At 60.1% G+C, this 21,659-nt stretch overlaps 1 protein-coding gene across 1 annotated transcript in view; it reads left to right on the top strand.

The window, feature by feature from the left end:
* Itgb2 (integrin subunit beta 2) overlaps positions 1 to 17,562 on the top strand; it is a 29,308-nt gene extending 11,746 nt beyond the window's left edge. Inside the window, exons 7-16 of the mRNA XM_042671644.1 lie at positions 1,653 to 1,808; positions 3,073 to 3,168; positions 6,898 to 6,987; positions 7,737 to 7,877; positions 8,417 to 8,604; positions 11,814 to 12,058; positions 12,551 to 12,770; positions 13,069 to 13,271; positions 15,635 to 15,801; positions 16,039 to 17,562. Coding sequence (XP_042527578.1) covers positions 1,653 to 1,808; positions 3,073 to 3,168; positions 6,898 to 6,987; positions 7,737 to 7,877; positions 8,417 to 8,604; positions 11,814 to 12,058; positions 12,551 to 12,770; positions 13,069 to 13,271; positions 15,635 to 15,801; positions 16,039 to 16,101 — 1,569 coding nt within the window. The 3' untranslated portion in view covers positions 16,102 to 17,562. The remainder of the gene's footprint in view (positions 1 to 1,652; positions 1,809 to 3,072; positions 3,169 to 6,897; positions 6,988 to 7,736; positions 7,878 to 8,416; positions 8,605 to 11,813; positions 12,059 to 12,550; positions 12,771 to 13,068; positions 13,272 to 15,634; positions 15,802 to 16,038) is intronic.
* The last annotated feature ends 4,097 nt before the right edge of the window (positions 17,563 to 21,659 follow it).

Here is a 21,659-nt window from a genome sequence, read left to right as displayed (position 1 = left end):
CCCATGTCCTCACTACATCCCGTGTCATCTACGTCCTGTGTCCTCACCATGTCCCGTGTCTTCACCCACATCCCGTGTCCTCACCCACGTCCCATGTCCTCATCCACATCCCACCTCCTTACCATGTCTCATGTCCTCGCCACGTCCTGTGTCCTTACCATGTCCTGTGTCTTCACCCACGTCCCGTGTCCTCACCCACATCCCGTGTCCTCACCCACGTCCTGTGTCCTCACCCACTTCCCGTGTCCTCACCCACGTCCCGTGTCCTCACCCACATCCCGTGTCCTCACCCACGTCCCGTGTCCTCACCCATATCTCGTGTCCTCGCCATGTCCATGTCCTCACCCACGTCCCGTGTCCTCGCCATGTCCATGTCCTCACCCACGTCCCGTGTCCTCACCACGTCCCCTGTCCTCATCCACGTCCCACCTCCTTACCATGTCTTGTGTCCTCACCCACGTCCCGTGTCCTCGCCATGTCCCGTGTCCTCGCCATGTCCCGTGTCCTCGCCATGTCCCGTGTCTTCACCCACGTCCCGTGTCCTCACCCATGTCCCATGTCCTCACCACGTCCCCTGTCCTCATCCACATCCCGTGTCCTCACCCATGTCCCATGTCCTCACCCACATCTTGTGTCCTCGCCACGTCCCGTGTCCTCGCCACGTCCCGTGTCTTCACCCACGTCCCGTGTCCTCACCCATGTCCCGTGTCCTCATCCACGTCCCGTGTCCTCACCACATCCCCTGTCCTCACCCACGTCCCGTGTCCTCACCATGTCTCGTGTCCTCGCCACGTCCCGTGTCCTCGCCATGTCCCGTGTCCTCACCCACGTCCCATGTCCTCACCCACGTCCCGTGTCCTCACCACGTCCCCTGTCCTCATCCACATCCCACCTCCTTACCATGTCCTGTGTCCTCACCCACGTCCCGTGTCCTCACCCACATCCCGTGTCCTGGCCACGTCCCGTGTCCTCACCATGTCCATGTCCTCACCCATGTCCCGTGTCCTCACCATGTCCACGTCCTTGTGACGTCCTGTCTACTCACCCATGTCCTGTCCACACCTGTTGCAGGCTGTCTTTGTAACTAATGTTGATGTGACTATGGTGTCCTGACACGCACAGCCTGGTGCAGCCACGCTGGGGTCTGGGGCACTCGGTGCTCGTGCATGTTCTAGATGAGCCTTCCATGCTGTGAGGTCATGAATGCGTGTGAGACCTACATCGTGCACATGGGCCCCTCCAGGGACACTCCAGCCACTCCTGTGGACATCCCTCGGGCTCTTCCTTTCACTTGGAGTTTTCCACACTGTGGTGGATGTTTCTACACTGTGGTGGGTGGTTGTCAACTGTGGTGATGTTTCTATACTGTAACGGATGTTTCTGCGTACGTTTCTTCTCTTTTGGGATCTGTTTCTGGCTAATCAGGTGACTAATCCAGGCTTTCTTTTAGACTGTGACCTATGTTCCAGCCCCTACCTCCCATGGAGCAGGCCTGGGGGGCGTCAGCTTGGGCACGTTGCCTGCTCTGTCCTGTCCCTTTCTTCCTGTTCTCCTAGCTGTGAGAATGCAGGAGGGGCCACTGCTGCCCAGCCCAGCTACCAGAGGGTCTGGTGGGAAGCCAAGGCTGGCAACACCCGACCTTCTTCCTCCAGGAGGAAATTGGCTGGCGCAATGTCACGCGGCTGCTGGTGTATGCCACAGATGATGGCTTCCACTTTGCGGGCGACGGGAAGCTGGGTGCCATCCTGACCCCTAATGACGGCCGCTGCCACCTGGAGAACAACATGTACAAAAGAAGCAATGAATTCGTGAGTGCCCTCCTGGCCCCCACCTCAAGGGTCCCTGGGGTGGGTTAGGAGCCCCTGGGGCTCTTAGGGCCCACTGGGGAGAAGCAGGGGGGCAGCGGGGAGAGCAGCCTCTGCACACCGTCTTGTTCGGGTCACCTTGCCAGAGCCTGGACACCTCCTTCCAACCTAAGAAACTTCCAGAAGCCCTGAGTGTGCCAGTGAGGTCCTGGAGACCCAGTGGCAGGCTAGGAGAGGACAGTGGATGGCTGAGGCGTCTCTGGCCTTGGACTTCATGCAGGGATCCTGCCTTTGCAGCCTCCCCCTCAGGCTGCCCCAGCTCCTGTCCCGGGGCCTGTAACATCGGTACAGGAACCTTCGCCCACAGTCCTCCTGGACTCCATCCAGCCCTCACTAGAGGAGATGGGCCAGGGCTGAGGCCATCCCTGGACACCCTCTTACTCCCCCGAAGGATTGCAAAGCTGCTACAACTTGGGCTCCCCACCAGCATCCCGCAGCTGAGCAGTGTTGAGGGGAGAACTGGGGATCCAAGACATAGACAGGGAGTGTGACACCTGATATCCAAGAGGCTCTGCCTCTTGAGCATCTCCCAGAGATGTAGACATCACTTTGGCCAGGGTAGTATCAGAGTGCTACCCTGGGGAGACCAGATGTATGCCCCATGTCCCCAGCACGGGACCATCAAAATGCTGCTCTCAAGCCTGTATGTCTGTGCCTCACACTTGTAATCCTAGCTACTCAGGAGGCTGAGATCTGCAGATTGTGGTTTAAGGCCAGCCCAGGTAGGAAAGTCTGTGAGACTCTTATCTGCAATGAACTACCAAAACCCCCCAGAAGTGGAGCTGTGGCTCAAGTGGTAGGGCACTAGGCTTGTGCAAAAAGTAAAGGGACAGCGCCCAGGCCCTGAGTTCAAGCCCTAGGATAGTGCATGCATGCATGCAAGCACGCATGCGTGTGCGCGCATACACACACACACACACACACACACACACAGCTCTCACTTTAGCTGGCTTTAAATCAGGAGTGGTTATTCATGCTCCATTCTGTATCAAGTGTTGATACAGAAAACTGTAACTGTGTTTTGATAGAGCCAGTTTCCTGCACAACTTACAAACCTTATTCAGAGAAGAGGCCACCATAATACCAGATGGGCAGGCCTGAATTGCCAGCAGCTGGTGCAGGGGTCTTGGACACTGGCTTTCTTAAACAAGGTGACCTGGAAGGCTTGCTCTCTGCCCCAGGCACCATCTGACAGGTGTCTCTCCAGGACTACCCATCGGTGGGCCAGCTGGCACACAAACTGGCAGAAAACAACATCCAGCCCATCTTTGCAGTGACCAAGAGGATGGTAAAAACCTATGAGGTGAGTGGGGTGGGGTCTTGGGCAATGTGGGGTAGGCGGGGGAGGGCGGACCACGTCACTGTGGGATGACAAACCCAGCCTGCTGGGGTGTCGCCTCATTCTGCTTCCTGTGCTGGTGTGTGGCCCCCTGGCCTTGGCCACGCCGTTGTGGGTGGGATGGTGGTTTGGGAGGTGTGGGGAGCTCTTTGTGGCATGGTGTTCATGCGTGGCGTCCAGCAAGTGTTTCTCCTGACGTGAAGTTCTGTAATAATCATGGCATAGGTCTTGCTGGTGGTGTTCCTGTTTTTTGTTTTTATTTTTACTGGAATGTGGCAATTCTGCAGATCTGATTTGTTAATTTGGGGAAACTTCCTTGTTTTCTGCTTATATGCATTTGAATGGCGACATTTCACACAGAGTCAGACATAGCGGAGGAGCCCACACATCCGGGGCACAGTGGGGTGGATTTCATATAGGGGGTCTAGCTGGGTAACCGAGCCGGGTCCTGCTGTAGCCACCCGGGGGAGGCCTGGGCAGGGCCTACCACTCACGCCTCTTCTTCCGATGGTTGGTTGGAGCACGTGTCCCCTAAAGACCCTGGAAGGCGGGAGCTGAGACATGACCAACTGTGGAGGGCATCGCTCTGAGACCACCTGTCACTTTGCTTTGAAGCAGCCAGACATCTTGCCTGGGGAAGGACGCAGCCCTCATCTGTACCCTGTGTTTTGGGTTTAGACACTGCAGTTGGAGCCAGGCGCTGGTGGCTCACGCCTGTCATCCTAGCTACTCAGGAGGCTGAGATCTGAGGATCGAGGTTCAAAGCTAGCCTGGGCAGGAAAGTCCATGAGACTCTTATCTCCAATAAACCACCAGAAAACTGGAAGTAGCACTGTGGCTCAAGAGGTAGAGAGCTCATCTTGAGTTGAAGAGCTGAGGGACAGCCCCCAGGCCCAGAGTTCAAGTCCCACGGCCAACAGAAAGAAAGAAAGAAAGAAAGAAAGAGCATGCAGTTGGAGCTGGATCTGATTTCCCCAAGCTCCCCGCTCTGGCGCTGATCTCAACTCTGCTGATGTGGGCGCCCAGGCCTCGGGATGAGCGCAGGCCTCGGGACGCAGGCAGCGGCTGCTGCTTGCTGAGGGGTGCCCCACCGTTCCCAGCCCACATGGCAGGGGTTCTGCCTTTGTCCACGTGCCTTTGAAGAGGGAAGTGACTGGGTCCAGTGGTGTCAGGACACAAGCAGCAGCAGCAGGAGGGACATTTCCTGTGTCTGTGGTGACTTCCCATAGCCCTCACCACCCTGTCTCTGTCAGAGCAGCCGGGCAGACTTGGGCTGTGCCAAGCGCTGCCCAGTGCCTTGTCCCACAGTGCTGCTGCTGCTGCTGGTGGCGCATGCGCCTGGATTGGTAAGACAGCCACTGGGCAACGTCCCCAGGGGACACACTGATGCACTCAGGGAGCTCCGGTGTGGTCAGGGCTTCTTGACCCTCTCCTGTCCGGTGGTTCACTGGTCATGCCACAGGACCCAACAAAACCATAGATTCACAGGTACATTTATTAGTGTGGGATTCAGATTAAAAGCAGCAAAGAGGAAAGAACAGTTTGTGGTGGAGTCCAGAGACCAGGCACAAACTTGCAGCTGTCTCCCGAGGAGCATGGACAGCTCTGGGCGCGGTGTGTGGAGCCCGGCGTGGAGCCTGGTGTGGAGCCATGCATGTGTGGAGCCGTGCGTGTGTGGAGCCCGGCGTGGAGCCGTGCTTCCGCAGTCACATGCTGGAACATCAAGGTCCAGCCATGCAGATGTGGCCAGCTACCTTTGAGGTTGACCTTGGCCTCCAGCCCATCTAGATGATAAGCTCACCCCCCCCCCCATCCTGTGCCTGCCCGCCCCATCGCACTGCTGAGCTCCTGGAGTGATCCCTGCCGGGGTTCATCGTCCTTGGGAAGGTGTAAGATGCGGATAGCCCATGCCCATGGATTCACAGTGCAACAGGGGTTTGCAGAAAGGGGGAGATTCTGTGCCTTCTCCCCTAAGAAGCCTCCTCCAGTGGCGGTGGCCTGAGAGGCAAGTGAGGCAGAATGAGGTGTGTATGTTGGACAATGGACGGTTGTGGTCGTGATTGTTTATAGATCTGTGTCAGGTTCTTCAGAGCCAGCGGGGTCCCTGCACAGAAATCGCAGACCCCAGCTCAATTGCAGCCAAACTACCTGGGCCAGTCCTCAGCAGGCCTCCTTTTCCTGCCTCTACAAGGAGCAGCGCTGCCGGCTGGGAGGGCGGTCCGAGTGTCCCTGCGCCAGTGCGCTCAGTGACGGCCAAGAGCGGCTGCCCATGGCTGGATTCTCACGTAGACAGTGCCTGCTTCTGTTGTTACTACCATCTTCGTCAACGCGAAGCGCAGAGCCCCACTTCACCTCTCTCTCCTGTGCATGGAGGGCCCTGGGCATGGCTCCTGCGGCTTCGGACTGAGAGGCTGAGCTCAGGCTGGGGAGGCCATGCAGAGTGCCGGGTGATTGCCTCTGTGGAATGGGCATCGCTGAGCCTCAGACTGGGAAGTCAGGTTCATATCCAGGATAGCCATCATAGCCTTGCTGTGCACAGGGCCGGAAGGAAGGCCAGCATTCCTGCGGCCGTATCCTGGGATCCAGAGAAGGGCAGGAGCCTCAGAGGCAGAGGAGGAGGTGTCTGGGTGAGCGGTGAGAGCTGGTGACACTGCCAGCACAGCGGGTCAGCTCGGCCCAGGGCTGATAGACAGGACAGAATAGGAGGAGGGACTTCCCAGCAGTCAGGACATGGCGGCCCCCACTCCTCTGTGGTGAGGCCGTGGTGTCCCTCCTCAGGTGTCACAGCAGGTCCTGATCTTGGCTGCTGCCGCAGGAGCCATGGCCAGTCCCCCAGGCCACCCCCTCCCTGGGGCCACAGGCTGTCGTGCATTTCTGTTGCTGGGATTTGGCCAAGGCAGCAGGGAGCAGCCTGGACAGTACGGTCACACTGTCCACAGCTACTGGCCTGGGCAGAGAGCAGGTTCCACAGGCAGAGGCTTCCGAGGGCTAGGGCTGCCTCTCACACAGCCTGGAGGAGGTGACAACCAGGCTGTGGTGGCCTCGTGACTCCTTAGAGGGCACTGGACTCCATTCTTTGGAGTCATCGTCAGCAGGAAGCAGCCCTGCCCCGAGTCCTGTGTCCTCAGAGGGGAAGTGTTTCTTTTCATGAGACACACAGACAAGGCGGGTGTGGGAAGGGCTGGCTTGTCTGTAATGGGGGGGCCCTCTGGCCAGTCTACCCCTGGGGGCACTTCTGGGCAGCATGGCTGTCTGCTATGGCTGACCATTGCAGGAGTAATACAGTACGGTCACTGTTAAAATGCAGTCATTCAAGCCCTTGAAATGCACAGGACTCACCACTTCCCAGAGATTTTTGCCTCATTTTACGGATAACTGTACCCCTTGGGTTATTTCTGCCCACCACACTGGTATAGTGGAAATGCTGTCCCCTGGTGAACCAGGCAAGAGTCCCAATTAGGGACATGGCCAGTTCAGCAGTGACCCCTGGGAGCATTCACACCAAACACCCGGGCTGCTTCGTTCCTGAGAGCCAGTTGTTGAAATCCCGCCAGTAACCAGGTGCTCTGCAGTGGTGGTCACACTGAGGGTGGCCGAGCCGCCTCATAGGCACCAGAGGCCCCTGGACATGACAAGCCCGCACCCAGGAGGACTCCGGTGCTAGCTGCACCCATCTGTCCCTCTCACCAACAGAAACTCACCGAGATCATCCCCAAGTCAGCTGTCGGGGAGCTGTCTGATGACTCCAGCAATGTGGTGCAGCTCATCAAAAACGCCTATAATGTGAGTCGCTGGCAGGGCGCGGTGCGGGGGGAGAGGGGGCGGGCTGGGCCCCAGAAGCCAGCACCCCTGCCCCCCTGCTGGCCAGCAGAAGGACGGGGAGGGGGGAGCCCTGTCTCATTGGCCCCCTCAGCCTGGTGGCCACTCACACAAAACAGATCTGTGTCCTCTCATCGATGGTGTGGGGGTGCCACCCAGTCCCCCCCCCACTCCTCCCTCGGGGCTCTGCCCGCTGGTCACCCTGGAGAAGGGGGGCAGATGTTTTCCCTATGGGGGAGGCCCCGGAATCCCTGCAAAGATGCCCATGGGGTGGGGCACCCCTTTTGCCAGCCTCCCTACACTGTCCTGCACGAGCCCTGCAGGGTCACTCCTCCTCCTCCCCCTCCTCCTCTTTCCCTTCCCCTCCTCCCCCTCCTCCTCCTTCCCCCCTCCTCCTTCCCCCCTCCTCCTCCTTCCCCCCCTCCTCCCCCTCCTCTTCCTCCCCCTCCTCCTCCTTCCCCCCTCCTCCTTCCCCCCTCCTCCTCCTTCACCCCCCTCCTCCCCCTCCTTCTCCTCCTCCCAGGCTCCCGGCCCACCCTGCTGCTGCCCCCAGAGCTGTGCTGCTCCCAGACCGGGGTCCTGGTACCTGTGGGAGTGAGCCAGGCTCCACTCAGGGTCCGGCACCAGTGGGTCCCCAGCTACCCTGGAAATCTCTTGGAAGTAAGCGGTGTTCCAAGAGCTCTCACCCCTAAGCCTGGCCACTCTGCTTGCAGAAACTGTCCTCCCGCGTCTTCCTGGACCACAGTCCCCTCCCCGACACCCTGAGGGTCACCTACGACTCTTTCTGCAGTAACGGGGCATCTCACATGGGCCAGCCCAGAGGAGACTGCGATGGCGTGCAGATCAATGTCCCGGTAAGCTGGGCCTCCACCCCGGCCCTGGAGCCCTGGCCTCCATCCTGACCCAGGAACCCTGGCCCCCACCCCAGCCCGGGAGCCCTAGCCTCCATCCTGACCCAGGAACCCAGGTCTCCACCCTGGCCTAGTAAGCCTGGCTTCCACATGGCCTGGGATGCCAGCTGCTAGAAGGCCTGTCCGTGCTCCCTGTTGGCCCTACCAACAGGGAGGGGAGCAGGGGTCCCATGGGAATAGCAGGAGGGTCCCAGCAGTGATCCCAGCAGTGAGCCAGTGTGTGCCGGCTCGAGATAGTGCCTGGGGGTGGCTGCAGGGTGAGCAGAGCACAGCGCCTCTGTCCACACAGGGAGGCGTAGGGCACCCACGCCTCTGTCCACACAGGGAGGCGTAGGGCACCCACGCCTCTGTCCACACAGCCCTGCGGACGCCTCCATCCACAGGAGCCCCGTGGAGGGCACGGGGCGCCGGCACCCCCGTCCACACGGCCCTGCGGAGCGAGGCCTGCCTCCCCTCCCCACTGTGTCCTGCTCTCCCCACAGATCACCTTCCAGGTGAAGGTCACGGCCACCGCCTGCCTGCAGCAGCAGTCGTTTGTCATCCGGGCCCTGGGCTTCACAGACACAGTGACCGTGCGGGTCCTCCCGCAGTGCCAGTGCCAGTGTCGGGACCAGAAGCAGGACCGCGGGCTCTGCGGGGGCAAGGGCTCGCTGGAGTGCGGCGTCTGCAGGTGAGGCGGGCACGCACACCCGCAGGGCAGGCAGGGCCGGCTGTGGGGCAGGAGGTGCAGCAACCCCCTCGCTTTGCACCATGCCCTCACTGGTCTGGGTGTGCAGGGTCTGAGGACAACTCCTCAGAGCACATCGCCACTGGTCAATGATCCAGAAGATTCCTCCTCCCCGAGGCAGGGCAGCCCATCTCAGCATCCTCTCTGAACACACCTGGACACACCAGTGGCCTGGCTACTGCCCCCATCTTCCTACTGAGCTGCGTGTGCCACTGCTTCCTGCCAGCTAGTGCTGTGGGAGACGGCACCATGCATCCTGCCACCGCCTGAGGACTGGGGAGGGAGGACGCGCTGTGTGTAGACAGTGCTGAGGACTGGGAGGGAGCACGCCCTGTGTGTAGACAGTGCTGAGGACTGGGAGGGAGCACGCGCTGTGTGTAGACAGTGCTGAGGGCTGGGAGGGAGCACGCGCTGTGTGTAGACAGTGCTGAGGACTGGGAGGGAGCACGCGCTGTGTAGACAGCACTGAGGACTGGGAGGGAGCACGCGCTGTGTAGACAGCGCTGAGGACTGGGAGGGAGCACGCGCTGTGTGTAGACAGCACTGAGGACTGGGAGGGAGCACGCGCTGTGTGTAGACAGTGCTGAGGACTGGGAGGGAGCACGTGCTGTGTGTAGACAGTGCTGAGGACTGGGAGGGAGCATGCGCTGTGTAGACAGCACTGAGGACTGGGAGGGAGCACGCGCTGTGTGTAGACAGTGCTGAGGACTGGGAGGGAGCACGCGCTGTGTGTAGACAGTGCTGAGGACTGGGAGGGAGCACGCGCTGTGTGTAGACAGTGCTGAGGACTGGGAGGGAGCACGCGCTGTGTAGACAGCACTGAGGACTGGGAGGGAGCACGCGCTGTGTGTAGACAGCGCTGAGGACTGGGAGGGAGCACGCGCTGTGTGTAGACAGCGCTGAGGACTGGGAGGGAGCACGCGCTGTGTGTAGACAGTGCTGAGGACTGGAGGGAGCACGCGCTGTGTGTAGACAGTGCTGAGGACTGGGAGGGAGCACGCGCTGTGTAGACAGCACTGAGGACTGGGAGGGAGCACGCGCTGTGTGTAGACAGCGCTGAGGACTGGGAGGGAGCACGCGCTGTGTGTAGACAGTGCTGAGGACTGGGAGGGAGCACGCGCTGTGTGTAGACAGTGCTGAGGACTGGGAGGGAGCACGCGCTGTGTGTGGACAGCGCTGAGGACTGGGAGGGAGCACGCGCTGTGTGTAGACAGTGCTGAGGACTGGGAGGGAGCACGCGCTGTGTGTAGACAGCACTGAGGACTGGGAGGGAGCACGCGCTGTGTGTAGACAGTGCTGAGGACTGGGAGGGAGCACGCGCTGTGTAGACAGCGCTGAGGACTGGGAGGGAGCACGCGCTGTGTGTAGACAGCGCTGAGGACTGGGAGGGAGCACGCGCTGTGTGTAGACAGTGCTGAGGACTGGGAGGGAGCACGCGCTGTGTGTAGACAGCGCTGAGGGCTGGGAGGGAGCACGCGCTGTGTAGACAGCACTGAGGACTGGGAGGGAGCATGCGCTGTGTGTAGACAGTGCTGAGGACTGGGAGGGAGCACGCGCTGTGTAGACAGCACTGAGGACTGGGAGGGAGCACGCGCTGTGTGTAGACAGTGCTGAGGACTGGGAGGGAGCACGCGCTGTGTGTGGACAGTGCTGAGGACTGGGAGGGAGCACGCGCTGTGTGTAGACAGTGCTGAGGACTGGAGGGAGCACGCGCTGTGTGTAGACAGTGCTGAGGACTGGGAGGGAGCACGCGCTGTGTAGACAGCACTGAGGACTGGGAGGGAGCACGCGCTGTGTGTGGACAGCACTGAGGACTGGGAGGGAGCATGCGCTGTGTGTAGACAGTGCTGAGGACTGGGAGGGAGCACGCGCTGTGTGTGGACAGCGCTGAGGACTGGGGAGGGAGCACGTGCTGTGTAGACAGCGCTGAGGACTGGGAGGGAGCACGCGCTGTGTGTAGACAGTGCTGAGGACTGGGAGGGAGCACGCGCTGTGTAGACAGCACTGAGGACTGGGAGGGAGCACGCGCTGTGTGTAGACAGCGCTGAGGACTGGGAGGGAGCACGCGCTGTGTGTAGACAGTGCTGAGGACTGGGAGGGAGCACGCGCTGTGTGTAGACAGTGCTGAGGACTGGGAGGGAGCACGCGCTGTGTGTAGACAGTGCTGAGGACTGGGAGGGAGCACGCGCTGTGTAGACAGCACTGAGGACTGGGGAGGGAGCACGCGCTGTGTGTAGACAGTGCTGAGGACTGGGAGGGAGCACGCGCTGTGTGTAGACAGTGCTGAGGACTGGGAGGGAGCACGCGCTGTGTGTAGACAGCGCTGAGGACTGGGAGGGAGCACGCGCTGTGTGTAGACAGTGCTGAGGACTGGGAGGGAGCACGCGCTGTGTAGACAGCACTGAGGACTGGGAGGGAGCACGCACTGGCTCAGGCTGTCTGCACAGCTCCACCGGTGCCAGGGTCACAGTGTGCCCTAGAGATGACCTGGCCAGGTTCATGGGGAAGCAGACTCAGAGCTGATAACACTGCCAGTGTGGACCAGTGGCCCTTAGCCGAAGAAGTGTCCTCACCACAGGGTAGGTCCTGAGCACAGGAAGTGTCCCCACCACAGGGGAGGGCCTGAGGACAGGAAGTGTCCCCACCACAGGGGAGGGCCTGAGCACAGAAAGTGTCCCCACCACAGGGGCGGGCCTGAGCACAGGAAGTGTCCCCACCACAGGGGTGGGTCCTGAGGACAGGAAGTATCCCCACCACAGGGTAGGTCCTGAGGACAGGAAGTGTCCCCACCTCAGGGGTGGGCCTGAGCACAGAAAGTGTCCCCACCACAGGGGAGGGCCCGAGGACAGGAAGTGTCCCCACCACAGGGGCGGGCCTGAGGACAGGAAGTGTTCTCACCACAGGGGCGGGCCTGAGGACAGGAAGTGTTCTCACCACAGGGGCGGGCCTGAGGACAGGAAGTGTCCCCACCACAGGGGAGGGCCTGAGGACAGGAAGTGTCCCCACCACAGGGGCGGGCCTGAGGACAGGAAGTGTCCTCACCACAGGGGCCGGCCTGAGGACAGGAAGTGTTCTCACCACAGGGGCGGGCCTGAGGACAGGAAGTGTCCCCACCACAGGGGAGGCCCTGAGCCCAGCACCTCTCACCCCAGGTGTGATGCTGGCTACATTGGGAAGAACTGCGAGTGTCAGACACAGGGCAAGAGCAGCCAGGAGCTGGAGGGAAGCTGCCGGAAGGACAACAGCTCCCTCGTGTGCTCGGGGATGGGGGACTGCGTCTGCGGGCAGTGTATGTGCCACGCCAGCGACGAACCCAACAAGGAGATCTTTGGGCGGTACTGCGAGTGTGACAACGTCAACTGTGAGCGGCACCAAGGCCAGCCCTGCGGTGGCCCGAGTGAGTGGCGGCCTGGCCTGGGCCTTCTTGTCCCCAGGCGCTGTAAAGGACTGAAAATCGGATATGGGACATAGACAGATGGGCAGATGCTTGTGTGTTTCACGGGGCCTCTCAGCAGGCCTGGCCGGCAGGTTTCTAGAAGACCAAGCAGTGTGCTGAGAGAGAGGATTCTGTTCACTGGTGGGCTGTGGAGGCCCACACTGGCTGAGCGACCGCTGTGGTGCTGTGTGGCCATGTGGCCCGCCCAGGGTCTGGTGCCTTTGCCCAAGCTCAGTTGTCCTTTCTGGGGTTGTGGAGCCCAGGGAGGGCAGGCAGAGGGTGGAGGAGGGGCAGGAGGAGGATGGAGGAGGGATGGGCAGAGGGCAGGGAAGGGCGGGTGGAGGCTGGACATTCCCACCTCTGCGGAAGGCCATGTCTGGGGAAGGAGCAGCCCCGGGGGGTGGTGTGGGCCTCCCGGCTGCCCGGTGAATCCCTGGATCTTGCTGTCTCCAGAGAGGGGTGAGTGTTTCTGCGGCCAGTGCCAATGCAAGCCGGGATTCGAGGGCTCTGCCTGCCAGTGCTCGAGGTCCACCACAGGCTGCCTGAACCCACGCCGGGTGGAATGCAGCGGCCGCGGCAGGTGCCAGTGCAACACGTGCAAGTGTGACCCTGGCTACCAGCCGCCCCTGTGCGAGGAGTGCCCGGGCTGCCCAGCGCCCTGCAGCAGCTACATGTGAGTGTGCCCGCCGCCCAGGCCTGCCTGGCTCCGGGCACGCTGGGGACGCCCGGGAGCACCCGCTTCGCAGCAGTCCCAGGCAGGGTCCAGCTGGCTGGGCCGTGCGCCCCGCCTCCCTCTGAGCCCTTCAGCTCCCCAGCATGCACTCCCCACACCCCCATCCACTGGAGAGCCAGCACCCAGACCACACCCCAGGTGTGCATACCACACACCCTGGCACACCCATCCACACGCGTCCCGTCTGAAGCTCTTACCACCCAGCACCCGCACACCTGCTCACCCCTGTCCTCTGCAGCTCCTGCGTGGAGTGCCTGAAATTCGCCAAGGGCCCCTATGAGAAGAACTGCAGCGCTGCGTGTGTGAACGTGAGGCTGCAGAACGCCACCAGGAAGGGCAAGTCCTGCAAGGAGCGGGACTCGGACAACTGCTGGATCTCCTACACCATGCAGCAGCGGGACGGGAGGGACAGCTACGACATCTACGTGGAGGACAGCCGAGGTGAGGCCGGGCAGGGCCATAGTGTGGGCAGGTGGACTATGGTGACAAGAACTCCAACCACAGATGTGAGGGGCTGCAGGGTTGGTGTGTCTGTGGGGTGGGGCAGGCTGGCTGCTGAACACCTGCCCTGCCCTCCTGGCTTTCTCTCCCGTTCCCCCGACCTTACCTGGTGCTGCGGAGGGCGGTGAGCAGGGTCCTCGGCAGGCACACCGCCTGCACTGAGCATGGAACCACACTGCTGAGTGGGGCATTCCCCCCATCCTGGCTGGGCACCTCTCACGTGACGGGGCTGGGGGCTGCCGATGCTGGCAGATGCCCCACATGGGCACAAGTGCTGACAGCTCCAAGCTGCTGTCCCTTCATGGGGCTCTGGTCCCTGCCCGTGGTCCTGGGGCCTCCAACCTGGGCTTCCTGGGCTCACGTGCCAGGGGCACCAGATGCCAGCGTCCGATCACATGGGTCTGTGGCCAGGCTCCCAGGATGTGAAGACCAGAGGGGATGGGCCCCTGAGGCCAAGCCTTCCAAGGGGAGGGCGGTGCTTGCTCAGGGCAGCCTGCACCAGCCCTGGGGGTGTGGGTCTGTCCCTGCCCATGCCAGGAAGCTATTAATGAGCTTCCAGAAGAAAAGGGATTACACAGGTCTGTTTATAAAAGCCCAGCTGGCAGCAAGTGGACACCATCCTGTGAGGGCTCGAAGTGGTCAGTGTCCTACCGTCATGTGAGAGGCCGGGTGGACGTGGTTCTGTCAGGAGCAGGATGGACATGGTCCTCCTGGGGGTGGACTGAGCACTGGCCAGTCAGAGGCCAGGAGGCTCTGTACTTTCTGGGGAGCTAGGCACTTCTGCAGTCAGAAGGTAGTTGGATGACAGCCCAGTGGTTGGTGGGTGGACACAGCCTGTCAGAGGCCAGGTGTCACCTTCCTGTTGATGACCTGTGGGCCGGGTGGCATGGACAGAGCCTGCCCTGGGTGTAGCATGGCGGGATTGCACCAGGAGGGATGGTGATGGTTCGAGGGCCCAGGTCCCCAGAGATGGAGGCAGAGGCTTGGGATGAGGGTGTTCAGGAGGTGGTTTGTGTGCCATGACCATGGATGCGGGACAGAATGACTGGTGAGGGATGGGCCTTCCCAGGGTGTTAGACAGGCAGCTCCCAGGGTCCGGACACCTTGCCCCGTCTCAGCTCGGAGAGCTGGGGATCCGGGTGGGGAGGCTGCTCAGGTGGTCTCGGGAAACCCGGGCCAGCAGCACCCCAGAACTAGCACCACCCTGTGGCCACCCCTCCTCAAGAGGACACCAAGGCGTGCCAGGCGGGCCTCAGACTCTGTGCCATGTTCCTGGGGCTCATGGCCTGCTCTGGGTCCTGGGACCACAGGCTCCAGACTGTCTAGGTCATTCTGATGTACAGATTTGGGCTCGCAGCTGGTTTAGTACCAGACTGGCTGTTACCTAACCCCTACGAGGTCCAGGGCTTCCCTGCGGAGGCCAAGATGACTGGAGAGGGACCCAGAAAATGCTGGAGTGGGCCGCAGAGGAGCTCCAGTGACCGGGCGCATCTCTGTCCAGGCCAGGGCCTGCGGTGTGGCTCTGGGGCCCGGACCCTGCACTCTGGGGGAGGCCGGGCACAGCGCGTGCACCCTGCCTGTGTGCAGCCGTCTCGGCTGCCTGAGCACAGGCCTCTGGCTCCTGCTGGCTGTTCCTGTTGGACCCACACAAGTCCAAGTAGAGGAGTGCCACACGCAAGTCCTTTATTGAAGCCGGTGGTTGTGAGCAGGCCTAGGGGAGTTGAGTGAGGGTTAAAGGCAGAGAGGCTTGCTTGGCACGAGCCAGTTGGTGGTTACTGACCAACCAGAAGACAGCTGGGGCAACCAAGGGCTGGCCTGGGCGGGGCTGTGTTTCTCTCTCCTCCAGATGGCCTTTGTTGTGGAACTCTGCGTGTCCCTGTGCTACACAACTGGGGTGGGGGGAGGTTAGGTATCTCATGATCAGGATCACCTTCCCGAGTGCCTGGCATGAGCAGAGACCACGCCGGTCCCCTTCTTGCTCCACTGTGGTGATGGGGAGCCCCTCAAGCATGTCCCCACAAAGTATCAGTCACCATCGGCAGGCTTAGGGACAGACCGTCCCAGAGCTGGTGCTGGCACGCTGTGAGGGTCTGCGTGGGATGGCCTGCGTCCCGGCCTCCTCTGTGAACAAGCGGCCGTGCTAGTGTCAGCTGGAGCCACAGGCCTGGCCCGTGTTCTCTCCCCCACCGTCACGGTGTGGTGGGTGGTGAGCCACGCAGTGGCCCTGGCCGTAGGAAGGAGGCACGGTTAGTGTCTGCCGCCTTTGAGGCAATTGACCCCTGGGACATGTTCTTCCTACTCAGAGTGCGTGGAGGGCCCCCAAATCGGCGCCATTGTAGGGGGCACTGTGGCAGGCATCGTGTTGATCGGTGTCCTCCTGCTGGTCATCTGGAAGGCCCTGACCCACCTGAGTGACCTCCGGGAGTACAGACGCTTCGAGAAGGAGAAGCTCAAGTCTCAGTGGAACAATGTACGTGCTGTCCTGGGCTCCTCCAGGGAGGGAAGGCATCCCTGTCCCCTGCAGCCCCCTGGTAGGGCCTGGCCGTGGCTGTGGGAGACGCACACACCACACCAGCTGCTATCTGAGTTTGCCCTGCCCCACAAGCTTTGTCCCTGAGGCCTGAGCCCTGGAAAGGACTTGCCCTTGGTGTCAGCGGTCGGCTCTGGAGACCCCCTACCCTGACCACCATGCTCGCTCTCTCCCCAGGATAATCCCCTTTTCAAGAGCGCCACCACAACAGTCATGAACCCTAAGTTTGCTGAGGGCTAGAGCACAGTGAAGACGAGGCTACGGGGCAGCTTGCCAGGACCCTCAAGACCTGCCTCCTCCATCCTGTGACCCCCCCCAAGCCCCACCTCCTCCATCCTGTGACCCCCAATCCCTGCCTCCTCCATCCTGTGACCCCCCAAGCCCTGCCTCCTCCATCCTGTGACCCTGAATCCCTGCCTCCTCCATCCTGTGACCCTCAAGCCCCGCCTCCTCCATCCTATGACCCTCAAGCCCCGCCTCCTCCATCCTGTGACCCCCCCAAGCCCTGCCTCCTCCATCCTGTGACCCTGAATCCCTGCCTCCTCCATCCTGTGACCCCCCAATCCCTGCCTCCATCCTGTGACCCTGAATCCCTGCCTCCTCCATCCTGTGACCCCCAATCCCTGCCTCCATCCTGTGACCCTGAATCCCTGCCTCCTCCATCCTGTGACCCCCCCAAGCCCCACCTCCTCCATCCTGTGACCCCCAATCCCTGCCTCCTCCATCCTGTGACCCCCCCAAGCCCCGCCTCCTCCATCCTGTGACACCCCCAAGCCCCGCCTCCTCCATCCTGTGACCCCCCAAGCCCCGCCTCCTCCATCCTGTGACCTTCAAGCCCCGCCTCCTCCATCCTGTGACCCTCAAGCCCCGCCTCCTCCATCCTGTGACCCTCAAGCCCCGCCTCCTCCATCCTGTGACCCCCCCCATCCCTGCCTCTATCCTGTGACCCCGAATCCCTGCCTCCTCCATCCTGTGACCCTCAAGCCCCGCCTCCTCCATCCTGTGACCCCCCCAAGCCCTGCCTCCTCCATCCTGTGACCCCCAATCCCTGCCTCCTCCATCCTGTGACCCCCAAGCCTTGCCTCCTTCATCCTGTGACCCCCCCCCAAAGCCCTGCTTCATCCATCCTGTGACCCCCAAGCCCTGCCTCCTCCATCCTGTGACCCCCAATCCCTGCCTCCTCCATCCTGTGACCCCCCAAACCCTGCTTCATCCATCCTGTGACCCCCAAGCCCCACCTCCTCCATCCTGTGACCCCCCCAAGCCCTGCTTCCTCTATCCTGTGACCCCCAAACCCTACTTCATCCATCCTGCGACCCCTCAAACCCTGCTTCCTCCATCCTGTGACCACCCAAGCCCTGCTTCCTCCATCCTGCGACCACCCTGTTACTTGACAGGCCTGGGGATAGTGAACCAAAACCCTCCTTGCTTCTTTCTGCCTTCAAAATGAGGATGGGGCCGGGTTTTATATAGACTCCTCTTCAGATACAGTCTCCCCTTCTGATCCACGCAGCTGAGAGGATCTCCTGGACTTCGGCCTCCCTGTGCCGGTCAGAAGGCCAGTCTCCCTAAAGGCAGCGCAGGTTATTTATATTTAAACTTACAGGTATAAAGCTATATCCCACTGCTTATACTGTTAATGAATCTTATGTGCATGTATGTGCGTGTAAAATAAATATTCCACACAGGATGTCCACAGAAGCTGGGCTTTGTGGTGTTTTCTGGGACAAACTGGCTGAACTCCAAGGGTTGCCGGCCACCTGCAGGCTCTCCTGAGAGCACAGGATGGCTCTGTGCCACAGGCAGGGGTCGGCTCTCCTCCGTTCGCTTGTACGTTGGGAACCCTTCTCCCAGCCTCTGTCCTAGGCCCGCAGCAGCTTGGTACTGTGAAAATGAGTGTCTTTCTCCCCAGCCTGCATCTGCTGCCAGATAGGGAGCATGGCCAAGAGGGTTTTAAAAGAAGTTTCGCGTAGGTTATTTTTGGGGGTGAGCTGGAAGTCGTTGCTGATCTGAGCTCCACGATGCATGAGCGAACCTGTCACACATAACTGCCGTGAGGGGTCGGTAAGGTAAGAACCTGGCATGTGAGTGCTGCCTGGCTCAGGAGTTCATTAAATGGCATCCCATTCATTAAGAAGTGCTGTGTGGGCTGGGAAAGTGGCTAAGTGGTAGGGTGCTGGCCTTGCATGCATGAAGCCCTGGGTTTGATTCCTCAGTGCCACATACACAGAAAAAGCCAGAAGTGGTGCTGTGGCTCAAGTGGTAGAGTACTAGCCTTGAGCAAAGAGAGCTCAGAGACCGTGCCTAGGCCCAGAATTCTAGCCCCAAGACTGGCAAAAAAAAAGTTACATAAAATTTAGCCAGGTGCGGTGGCTCACGCCTGTAATCCTAGCTACTCAGGAGGCTGGGATCTGAGGCAGGAAAGTCTGTGAGACTTATCTCCAATAAACCACCAGAAAAACAGAAGTGGCGCTGTGGCTTAAGTGGTAGAGCGCTCACTTTGAGCTGAAGAGCTGAGGGACAGTGCCCATGCCCAGAGTTCAAGCCCCACGACCAACAACAAAAAAGCAGTGCTGTGTGCCGGAGTGTGGCTGAGACCGGAGGAGGGACAGATAACCCTGCTCTAGACCAGGCCCCCAGCCTGGCACACGGTTCAGACATGGATGCTGCAGAATAGAATCCATGACAGACCGTGGAGAGTCGGAGGGAGGCAGCATGGGCAGCCACAGCACGGGAACCCCATCCTTCCCACCTCACCAGCTGCTGGCTCTCGCTTTGCCCAGCTGGAAATGGTGGGCAGGCAAGAAGCTTCTCCAGTTATCGTAGGCCCTGGGATGACAGCAGCGAGCGAGAGCAGGGCTGTTCGCAGCAAGGGCGGCAACGCAGGCCTGAGGCCCCGACAGGGGCATGGCACTGGGCTCTGACCCCAATCTCTGTGGCGAGAGGTCAGATCCAGGCAGCCAGCGGCACTTCTGCTGTCTCCACAGCCGACTCCCACCGCGGTGGTGCTCACTGGCTCCTCTGCTGCGGCCGCTGCTCAGCCGGCCGCTGTGCTGGCTTCCTCCCCATGATCAGCGGGGCCACTCAGCTCTCACGGTTGTACTACCGCTTGCCTTGCTGCCATTCCTTCTCTTTTTCATCGCTATCAGCTCAGTGAAGTCAGGCAAGACCCCCTAGAGCAAGTCTTTATAGGGACTGAATATTGCAGCACCAGAAGAGGGCAGCACAGGAAGGCGTCTGCACCAAGGGGGCAAGCCCTTCATGCAAATGAAGTTCTGAGTTTGCACCAATCATGGCGAGCCCTTATGCAAATGGACTGTCTTTACACCAATCATGAGTCTTCTGCTGGGCCACAAGGGGATGAGTTCCCTGAGTGGCCTGCGTGGGAATAAACTTGGGATCATGGAGAGTTTGCTGAGACTTGAAATGCCAAAAAGTCCCGTCCAGTCCAGGCAAAGGCCTTTGACGGCACAGCGCCTTCCATGTGGAGCTCCCGGGTGTGTCGGGGGGAATTCAAGACAGCCAGCGCAGCATGCGGACTGGCAGGCTGGTGCCCACTCTAAGTCCTTCATGCATAAAGCATCCTGGGCCAGGGAAGGGCCAATTAGGGAGCTAAATCACCCCAGCCCCCCACGTTTCAAACACATTTAAGAGAAAAGCAAACTTTCAGACAGGTGCTTACAGCAAAGCCTCATCTGAGGGGGTTTAACAACATCGCTCTAACCACACTTGACTCCTCCCAGGGCCCAGTGGAGCCCTGCCACTAGTCCGCCTGCTGGCTTTGCTCACCACTGCGGGTTGCTGACACCCTCCTCATTCGTCCAGAGGGAGGTGGTCTTCTCTGCAGTGGTTGGGCAGCCCAGGACTCTGTCAGACCCTACTCCGATCTGCTCTGGCTGCAGCCTGTCCCGCCCCGCCCCAGTGCCCTTCCTGCCAGCATCCTCCTATCCACAGGCTTCTACCTACCCGCTTTCCCAGGCCCCTCCCTGTGAGTGAGGCCTCATGCTGGGGTCCCACCATGCAGCACCCCTGAGCCAAGTGGCGTTAGAAGCACATTTGGCGTACAACCATCAAAGACCAACTTTTACCCATAGCACACAGGACTGGTGAGTGCCCTCACACCGAGACTGTGTACAGACACTGCAGAGATTCTCACCATGCCTTCTGGCCTTGACCCCCACAGTTCCAACTCAACACTTAGGTTCAGCTGACCCACACGGGCCCGTCAGATGCCTCCTCCAGACACCAGGGAAAACAGTGTTCTCATTTGCCTTTCATTTTAAAGTCGGCCTTTCATTCCTAAGGTCAAAGTTTTGCATCAAGGACCTAAGGCAATGTAGTTATTGTGCTCAATGTGAACTAACTTGTGTCGATCTTGTACTGCATTGCCATTATCCTTTGGTGCTGCTGGTTGAACCCAGGGCCTCCTGCATGCCTTGTAAGCACTGTCCCTCTATGCCATACCCCTAGCCCTTATTTTGCCCATCTGCGAGCAAGCCTCGCTGGATACTCCTGCTTCCCCTGAGCCCGGTCAGCATCTGTGTGACCAATCTCAGTCCTCAGAGATGGCCAGAACCAGACATTACCCTAGCCCTAATGTCCCTTCCAAGCCAATGTGGAACCTGAATTCTCACTGTGACATTCTGTGACCAAGGCCTGATGTCAGAAGTTATCTCAAGCATCACGCCCAGTCCTGTCAGCAGGACTGAGACACGGGGAGGAAGGCTGGACCCACAGGTGACCCCTGGGTTCATCGCCAGCTCTATTTCTCCCAGCAGCTGCGCGGCCTTGAACTAGCAATGCTTTTCAAACTGCAGGGTTCACAGAAGGCCTCGTCTCCGAGAAGCCCCTGAGCGGCTGGTGGCTAGCTAGACGCTGCTGACACCCGAGCCTGAGAGCACCATCCTGCTCCCAAACCCTTGTAGTAAGCAACAGACCAGGCGGGCTGCGGGCTTCCCTGGGCCATCCCTCATTCCGGGGATGCACAGTCCAAATCCTTGCTTAATGCAACCATGGAAACTTCTCCTGGCCCAGAGCTCCGGCTCTCGTCTCAACCATTGCCCCTCCCACCCCGTCCCCGCTGACCCCTGCCTGACCAAGGACTCCCACACACTCCACTTCTTGCCAGATATCCTCCAGGAGTCCAAAGCCCTGGGCCTCCGTTTTGCCCCAGTGAGTGCCCTCTGTCCTGCCAGGGTTGAGGACTGGCAGTTTCATGTGCCATGGTCCAAGCAGAAGCTGCCTAGAAGTAATTCTTTAACCCGTGGAGGAATGCATGCATGATAATGAAAGACTCAGGTGCGTAGATACTTAACTACCAAATCAAGCTGGGTGCCAACGCCCTGCAGGTGGCTCTGAGATGCACTGGGGAGCCCTGGGATCCCAGAAGCCTGAGTGTGACCTGAGCAGTGTGCCTGGCCGCTCTGTGGCCCTGTGGTGAGGCGGCCGCTCCTCAGAGCTGAGGCCCTGGCGGCCAGCCAGCCAACTGTCATTCTTTTTGGAAAAACAGGCTTTGGGTCGTGGACATTTCTCCAAATGTCTGTACAGCTTGTGCACTCTGTATCATATGCCACACGGTCATTCTGAGGAGCCTGGAGCTCTTAACGACTGAGAACGTATCTGTGAACTTTGGATAGAGTTAGGTTGCATCATGCGCCTCTCCCTCTTTATAGCTCTGTGGAGGTATAAACAGGAACTCAGGCTGTCTCATTTTTGTTGTTGTCTTTTAAACATCACTGAGTTATGCTAGCAGCTATGTGGATTTTGTGTTTTAGCCTTTGATTTGCTGGTATCGAGGC

This window comes from Dipodomys spectabilis, unplaced genomic scaffold (genome assembly GCF_019054845.1).
Source record: "Dipodomys spectabilis isolate Male_0828 unplaced genomic scaffold, ASM1905484v1 ptg000652l, whole genome shotgun sequence".
In the NCBI taxonomy this organism is placed as follows: Eukaryota; Metazoa; Chordata; class Mammalia; order Rodentia; family Heteromyidae; genus Dipodomys; species Dipodomys spectabilis.
This window is presented reverse-complemented; position numbering and strand designations above follow the sequence as displayed.